Source organism: Propithecus coquereli, unplaced genomic scaffold (genome assembly GCF_000956105.1).
Source record: "Propithecus coquereli isolate 6110/MARCELLA unplaced genomic scaffold, Pcoq_1.0 Scaffold57, whole genome shotgun sequence".
Taxonomy (NCBI): domain Eukaryota; kingdom Metazoa; phylum Chordata; class Mammalia; order Primates; family Indriidae; genus Propithecus; species Propithecus coquereli.
Genome location: NW_012151618.1, coordinates 3,343,983 through 3,353,298, shown reverse-complemented (window position 1 = coordinate 3,353,298; position 9,316 = coordinate 3,343,983). Strand labels below are relative to the sequence as shown.

At 33.7% G+C, this 9,316-nt stretch overlaps 1 protein-coding gene across 1 annotated transcript in view; it reads right to left on the bottom strand.

Moving 5' to 3' along the window:
- The window catches only part of UNC13C (unc-13 homolog C (C. elegans)), a 656,589-nt gene that overhangs the window by 249,535 nt on the left and 397,738 nt on the right, over positions 1–9,316 (bottom strand). Inside the window, 2 exon segments of the mRNA XM_012658024.1 lie at positions 2,207–2,245; positions 8,140–8,149. Coding sequence (XP_012513478.1) covers positions 2,207–2,245; positions 8,140–8,149 — 49 coding nt within the window.

The following is a 9,316-nucleotide window of genomic DNA, read 5'->3' as shown; positions in this document are numbered from 1 at the left end:
GTGTGTGTGTGTGTGTGTGTGTGTGTGTGTGTGTGTGTGTGTGTGTGTGTGTGTGTGTGTGTGTGTTTTAACTCCTTAAATATTTTGTCAAAATTCACATTGGTAGGTAGTGCGCAGAACTCAAAGCTGCCTGGTTATAATATCAGCAGAGTTAAATTCTACAATGTATATATGCTACATTAATGGCCTTGAACTTTCCTATCCTGCCCACAAATTTATCTAGTTAACTAGAGTTTTGTAAGTCAACCTTTTTCTCTTTTTCCCTCCATTTAAATTATCTTTGAATCGTTCTCAATTTACCACACTGCTTGAATTCTTCAACTCTCACCTCTTGAAAGCAGAATGTGACATGGGATGATCTAAATTTGCTTTGAGGTTAACAGAGTACAAGAACACTCTTTCGTGTTTCACATATAAATATCATTCTCAACATATGCAATCCTTCCCAACAGATAATTTATTCTGGTTATTTATTTTGTTGGGAATTCTTCTTAAAGTACTTCTGTTACATTTACTTTTTAAAATTAGGCAAAAAAAAAAAAAATACAGTCAGAGAAAGTTTTCATTCAAGTATACAAATAAGTGGGAAACATATGGCTTCTTTGACAATTTTTGCTAAATCATTTACAAGCTTATATGTCCATAATATATGAAAACTTCAATTTGTGGTTCAAGAAACATAAAGACTCTGATGTAAAATGTGTATTAGATTTCATTTGGCCCAATCTATTGCTATATCCAGTTCCCATGTCTTTTGCTGTGATCGGAAGATCAGCCACTCTCTGCTGAATTGTATATGCGTACCTTCCAGTGCTGATTATGACATGGAACCATATTTGGATGAGTTATGTTATTATTATTTTCCCTTAAGTTCAAAGATAGTCCATAGTGAATCCACTTACTACAAGAGACCTCCACACATAGACTACTAAAATGTACCTTTAAGGACATGTATTTCCCTAGGGTGCTGGCAAGAGCTGTTGATTTACCCTTATGTTTAAAATGCAATAGATGTTAAAATTGGCGGAGCTAAATTAAAATGGTCAAAAAATTAGTGGCTGACAAATGACTTCAAATAGCCAGAATAAATTATAAGCCATCTCCAAAGGATCTTAAGAACTTTGTATATCTGATCCTTGAGAACCACTTGAAACTCTTGACAGGCTTCCTCCTTCAATTCCTGAGATATATCAAGGTATATCAGTGGATCTTTAGGAAGAAAAAGGCAACAATACAGGCTTATAAATATCAAGCTTTGCCAACTTTTAAGTTAAATTTTTAATTGAAATTTTTATTTATCTCGTGAATAGGGCTTTATTATGGTCACCATAATGTAATTATTTATGCATTATATTAAGCTCAATACATTTCTAAATGTATCTAGAGAACCTGGTGAGTTGTGAAGGTTATATATAAAAGTAGCTATGGCCACAGTCAACTATATTAGAATACTGTCATCAATCACCATAATGTGTACATAGCCAAATACATGCCTTACATACTTTAAGTAATGTGATTAAGTGAAAGGAAATGATTATAGATGATATATTTAACATCACGTCCACTTATCAACATCTGCAAAGAGTGATATAAAAAGGAGGAGAGACAGAAGTATTCAATGTGCATTAATTCCCAGGAGCCTTAGCTGTCACAAATTGTATTTCCATCATTCTTTTTCATGACACCAGAGGATTATTGATGGTCCCATTTTTTCCATCAAACTTTGTAAATTGCATCAGAATAAAGCAAACTGGATGTTGAATCATTAAGTATTTACATAGCACACAACAGTATCATAAACCAGGATCCCCCCACTTTAAGAATGTATTATAATAGACTGTATGCTTAAAAGGATGGGGTACAATCAGGTGTATTATAATATTTATTCTACTTCTTAAGTACTGAATTTTTCTAAGTAACACTTTATTAATATATTCTAGAAATCTACTAGGGTATTTGACTTTATGATTGGAAAAATTAAAGTAATGGCAGTAGAATTTTGCAAAGCTAATAATAAGTGTATTGATTTTTACTAAAACCCTTATGAATTAATATTTATCATGGTAAGAAAAATATAGTAATTTTATGATGGGATTAAGACCACTGGGACTTAGTAATGCTATGTCTGAGGCTGTGAGAGGAGAGGAGGTGAAGGAATTGCCTGAACAGAAGCCTGAAATAAGGGCAGATGTTACTGCCTAGTTGCGGGACATATATCAGTGATCTGGGAGTACAGCAAAGCATGCTCCAACCTCAGAGCCTAAGGGGTCTCATGCCTGAAAAGCCACAGAGCGGCCTGACATGAAAACTTCTTGTGGCTGTAGAGGTAGATTGCAGTATGTCAGCCGAGGAGAAGGGACTTAAGGCTTCCATTGTTAGAACACAGGGCCAAGCTCCTTCTCTCCCTTTCTCTCAACAATGCCTCAGTTAATGTAAAGCTAGTCTCCCAGTGGAAAGTAGGTAGTTTCTTTGTTCCTTGACCAAATGGGTCACCACTACTGAAGTTAAAGATTGCTATCTATGTGCATAGCATGTGCTTGGGATAAAATTAGTTAGTTTACCTTGGGACAGGGTTGTACTTACTAAAGAATTACGTGTTTTCACTTCTATAAAGGAGAGGGTAATTAGGTAGGACACCTTGTGATTTTTGGGGAGCCCTGAAACTTTTGTTCCTTGTATCCCATGATTTTTCACATGAGATCATTGTATTTTGCAGCATGGCAAAGAGAATAAAAATCAAGTGCTGTATTTCAGTCAGCACCACCTTGGCACCAGAGTGCTGGTAGTCCCCTAATTTCCCCACACTCTTAAAGTTATTCCCGTGTCTGTGTCTCTGTTTCTTTCATCTCTTGTGACACATTCTGCCTGGGGACCCTATCTTTATCGGGGACGCCGTGAACCCTCAATAATTATAAACTCACTAATAACAACAAATAAAATTATAGTTCATTTATAAAATGATGGCTTATTAGATCAATTATAATTATCTTTGTAATTGTAATTATTATTGTAATTAAAATTATTATTATAGCTGTGGCTAAAATATTTTAATGGATTACTGAGGAAAGAGACTTGAAAGAAAGTCTGTGAGGATAAAATGAGGAAAGGATTTTTTGAAAGTGGAAAGTTGTCACGGTATAGGATAGGTTGAAGAAAGCTTTCAGTGGTCACGTTTACAAAACACATTTCACTACAGGAAAGCTTATACAGACAAGCTGATGAGATGTATACTACATTTTCATGATATCAAATGAGAAAATATAAGCATATTCATCAAGAAGAAATCATTGCATAGAAAGGACCACTACATGCAAAAAATGAATTGAAATAACAGATAATATCTTCATGTTAGTGGGACTTTATGCAAGTCCCACTGCATAAAATATTGTTATAAAATATTTCTCTGGCATTTCACGTATTTATTCAATGAGCATATAATTGTGAAACACTGCCTCTAAGGAGCTGACCATATAATGGTTGAGAGAACATATTTGGTAGAGAAATTCAAAGATAGGATATTTAAATGCCAAAGCGCATGAGAGATGCATACTGTATTTGAAGGATTACTAGTAAAATGGACTACTACAGCTTTTGACAAAGTGTGTTTCTCTAACATTAGTTCTACTGGATGTTAATGAGTATCCTATAAACACATATGCATACACACACAGGGTCCATGCTCAAATAACTTAAGAAAATATTTGCTTAAATAGAGTTAAATAGGTTATTTTCAGGCTTCTTGAAGCCTTTAATACAGTAATGTGTATTATGATTCTCTAAGATCGTGGTTATCAAACTTTAGTGTACATCAGCATTGCTGGGAAAACTTGCTAACATACAGGTTGCTAGGCCCAACTCCCAGAGTTTCTGATTCAGTAGGCCTAAGGTGAGGCCTGAGAATTTGCACATATAATGACCTTTCAAGTAATGCTGGTTTTGCTGGTCCAGGTACCAATTTGAGAACCACTTCTCTAAGAGCTAATACTAGAACATAAGTTTCTCAAATGTATTTGAAGTTGGTAAAGTCCTCCCCTCCCTTTGAACTCCTGATGAAGGTAGAAGAATTCCAGGTTATATGCAGCTGCTGAAATTATGGAGTAAATAAGATTACTCAGAGAGAGAAAGAGAAAGAGAGGGAGAGGGAGAGAGGGGAATATATGGCCACAGGCAAAGCCTTGGGGGAAAAAAATCTAAAAAAGAAAAAGAATAACAATTTATAAAAGAGAGGCATAGGTGGGGCAGAGAAGCCCCTTTGAAATGAGTGAATGGAATCCAGAGTCTAAGTGGGAGGATTAGCTGCAAGCATAAATGAAGAACATAGTTTCCGGAGTCAATTGATAAAGAGTCTTGCACGTAAGTCTTGTTGATGGTGAGAGGGGACAGCTAGGAATTTCCATGTTAAGAAAAGAGTGATAGGACAGGGTATTGGAGGAATAGTAAAAGTTTGAAATAGCACCTGTAAAAAAATGAGAAACAGCCTTCAGTTGGACCCATAGAGGCACTGCCAACTAGCTTGAAAGCTCTGGTAAGGGTGGATCTCTGAAATTATGGTGACATCACTCCAGACCATCATGAGTTTTCTCCAGTACTGGATATAAAATCCAAGAAAACAAGAGTGCTGTATTTGTTACTGGAGTGCACAATTAAAGCAGGAAAGGAAAAATAGATTTGAGTGTTTGACAAGAATAGTTGAAGTACCAGAACACATATGTATTGTAGTCTGGAGGAAAGAAGAAAAGGAATTGGAAGGAAGGTGGAGGAATATATCTAGATGGAGTAGGGACTGAGAAAGGCAGAAAGACAGGAGATTGTGGTCAGTAGGATATTTGTGGTTAGTCATTCAGACCATGGGAAAAGGAGGCAAGAACAGAGATTAGGTCAAGGGCTCTAGATCTGAGGTCTAAAATAGACAAGGGAGCTGTGGTATCTCTGAACAGAACTTACATAATTTGTGTACTTAAGTGTGTGTATAAATAGGTGAGTGCTGCAATGTGCATAATGAGGTGGCTTTAGTTCAAAGCACATAAGCAGTGATTAAAGGTCTTGGAAACAAGGTTTATTGATTCTAAGAACTTGAACAATAAGGACAGGGTAGATATAAAGACAAACAACAAAAATGAGACAGAGGTGAACATTATAATTTTAAAAGAAAGCAGCTTTAAAATGTGATAAATTAATATTAAACAATTAACTAGGTAGCTCTTACATAATGTGTTTGCAACTTCCTCTGACTCCGAATTAGTTATTTACCTACTCATAATTCTGAGATAAGGAAATCTTAGCCCTAGCAGTTGATAGTTTAGAAAAATGGGAACTCTGTCATTGGTTTTAGAAGCATTGAGTCTCTGTCAAATGCTAATGATAGTGGCTGATAGCCCTCATGATAAAAACTCTCAAAAAATTAGGTGTAGAATGAATGTACATCAACCCAATATAGGCCATATATGACAAACCCACAGCTAATATCATACTCCATGGGGAAAAGTAGAAAGCTTTACCTCTAAGATCTGAATCAAGACAAGAATGCCCACTTTCACCACTTCTATCCAACATAGCAGTAGAAGTCCTAGCCAAAGCACTTAGGCAAGAGAAAGAAATATTAATAAAAGGCATACTACTGGGAAAGGAAGAAGTTAAATTTTCTCTTTTTGCAGATGACATGGTCTTCTGTATAGAAAGTGCTAAAGATTCTACCAAAAAAAAAAAAATACTATTAGAACAAGTGAATGAATTTGGTAAAGCTGCGGGATATAAAATCAGCATACAAAAATCAGGAGCATTTCTATACACTAACAAGAAACTATCTGAAAAAGAAATCAAGAAATCAATCTCATTTACAATAGATACAAAAAAAAAAGTACTCAGGAATAAATTTAACCAAAAAGATGAAAACTATCTAAACTAAAACTACAGAACAATGATGAAAGAAATTGAAGAAGACACAAATAAATGAAAAGATATTCCATGTTCAGTGGATCAAAAGGATTAATATTGTTAAAATGTCTATACTGTGAAAAGCGATCTAGCGATTCAATGATATTCCTATCAAAATTTTTAGGAAAAATAATCCTAAAATTTGTATGGAACCACCATGGATCCTGAATAGCCAATGCAATCTTGACCAAAAATAATAAAGCTGAAGGAATTATACTACCTGACTTCAAAATACACTACAAAGCAATGGAAACCGAAACAGCATGGTGCTGGCATAAAAGCAGATACCTATATCAATAGAACAGAAAAGAAAACCCCAAAATAAATCTGTGCATATATAGCAAACCAATTTTTGACAAAAGTACCATGAACATACAATGGGGAAAAAACAGTCTCTTCAATAAATGGTATTGGGAAACTAGATATCTACATGCAGAAGAATACAATTATACATTTATTTCACACTATGTACAAAATTAACTCAAAATGGATTAAAGGCTTAAATGAAAGACTGGAAACTATAAAACCATTAGAAGAAAATATAGGGGAAAATCTTCATGATGTTAGACTGGGCAAAGATTTTTTTGGATATGATCTCAAAAGCACAGGCAATAAAACTAAAAATAGACAAATTAGATTACATAAAACTAAAAAATCCCTGAACAACAAATAAATCAATGGAGTGAAGAGACAATGAGAAAATATTTGCAATCTATACATTTGATAAGGGATAAGTGTCTAAAAGATGTAGGAAACTGAAACAACTCAATAGCATGAAAACAAACAACCTGATTGAAACATGTGCAAAGAACCTGAATAGACATTTCTCAAAGGATGATATACACATGGCCAAAAGATACATGAAAAAATGTTCAACATCACTTATCTTCAGGGAAATGCAAACTAAAATCACAATGAAATATCACCTTACACCTGTTAGAATGGCTATTATCAAAAAAAGGAAAGATACCAAGTGTTGGTGAGAATTCGGAGAAAGGGAATCCTTGCATGCATACTTCCGGTGAAAATATAAATTAATACAGCCATTATGGAAAACAGTATGTATCTATGTATCTTCCTCATAAAATTAAAAATAGAACTAAATATGATCCATCAATCTCACTACTGGGTATATATCCAATGGAAATGAAATCAGCATGACAAAGAGATAACTACACTCCCCTGTTAATTATAGCATTATTCATAATAGACAAGCTATGGAACCAACTATGTGTCCATTAATGGATGAATGAACAAAAATGTGGTATATATACACAATGGAATATTATTCAGCCGTAAAAAGAAAGGAAATCCTGCCATTTGCAGCAAGATGAACTAATCTAGAAGACACTGTTAGGTGAAATAAGACAGGCACAGAAAGATAAATATCACAGTCTATGTCATAGATGTTGAGGGTAGAATGGTGGTTACCAGGGATAGGATGGAATATCTGGGATCAGGGGAGAGGTTGGAGACTTTTTGCTCAAAGGATACAAATTTCAGTTAGATAGCAGGAGAAAAATTCAAGAGATCTATTGTATAATATATTGCTTATAGTTAACAATATATTGTATTCTTGAAAAATCCTAAGAGAGTGGATATAAATTATTTTCACCACAAAAATAACTATGTGAGGAAATGGATATGTTAATTAGCTTGATAGAATCATTCCACAAAGTATATATTATTCAAAACATTGGTTGTACATGATAAATAGAATTTTATCTGTCAATTTAAAAAAATAATAATAATTTAAAAATTCATACCAAAAATGTCTTGGGAAAATGTGAATTGTAACTTACACGGCCAATGTAAAAATACACATATTGAAGAGTGAAGCTTGAGATTATATTTAAAACTGATATTGACCTTTGCTTTTCTAAGTCTTGTCCGTGAATCATCTACATTAAAATCGTGTAGGTTGCTTGTTAGATACACAGTTTATTTTAGAGCATCTGCTGTAGACCTACTAAATCAGGATAACTGAAAATATGGCCTGGGAATCTGGACTTATTTCTTCATGTTCATAGGAAGAGTATACTACTAACTTGTAATTAAGTCAGGTAAAAATAGGTATCATTTTTTAGGAAGAGGAGTGATATAGTTACTCAGGGATGCCAGTATCAGTCCATGAGTTTGATAGATTTTACATTCTGTCGTAATAACCAAAGGCTTGTGTTTCATGTCTGACACATTTCCAACTACACACAGGTCCCTCATTTTAAGAGGAGGTAGAAAATTTTACTAGATATTTATGTGGTATCCCTTTCTGCTCTTGATAGACTTCAATGTTAGATCCTTTTGTAAAACATTACTTTTTATATTAACGTTCACTGGGATATTACTGTTATTTTCAAATAACTTATTATACTGCTGCTCATTGAGAATAAAAATAACAAGCAACTAGTAGTTTTAAGAGTAATTATTGAAAACTAAAAAATATTAAGCAGGTTTGAAACAAAACTAAGAATTTCCATATATTACAATATTTTACTTTCATTACAGCAATATATTTAAAGAATCCTCACTGGGTCCTTTTACCTTCAAGAAGTCAGAGGTATCCTGACATCTTAATTGCCAAAACAGCATTTCAAAGTATTTGAGCACTCTAAGTGGTTTTTAACATCTTTAAATGGTTCCTTGAATTTGAATAGACTGTATATGCTTAAATAATCTATTTATAACCATAATATATCACAATTCTGAACGTGGACTTTTATATATACAAAATATGTAATAGCATGGTAGCATAGAGAAATCATAATTGAACATGGATTAGAAACTCATACTCTGGTCTCAGCTTACTATTATTTTACTGGGCAAAGAATGAATGAATCTCTTCAAAATTTGGATACCTAACATTGAAATGGTGATTGTAGCAAGTATATTTGTACAATATTTTCAATAATATATGTTTATCATCATAACAGGTGAATACTCACATTTAATTTATGGTACATGCTCTGCCTATTTGACAAGGTTCTCATCAGGATCCCAGGAAATATGAATACGAAAGTTTCTTGAATATAAAATATTACTATTTTAATGTATAAACCAATAGTCTTGCTCTTTTTACATAAATTGAACTTAGATTAAAAAACAAAAATGCAATAGATCACAGTTGGCTGGCATTTATTTTCGATTTGAGACATCATATTTTTAAAAGAACTGGTAGCGCTTAGAGCAAAGAGTTAACTCAGAGTCAACATGATAGCTGACTTCAAATACATTATTGTATAGAAGGAGATTAAAAGATAAATTGGATTTCTCTAATGATTAGAGATGTTGAACATTTTTTTATATGTTTGCTGGCCATTATTCTGTCTTCTTTTGAAAAGTTTCTGTTCATTTCGCTTGCCCATTTGTTGATGGGGTTGTTTGA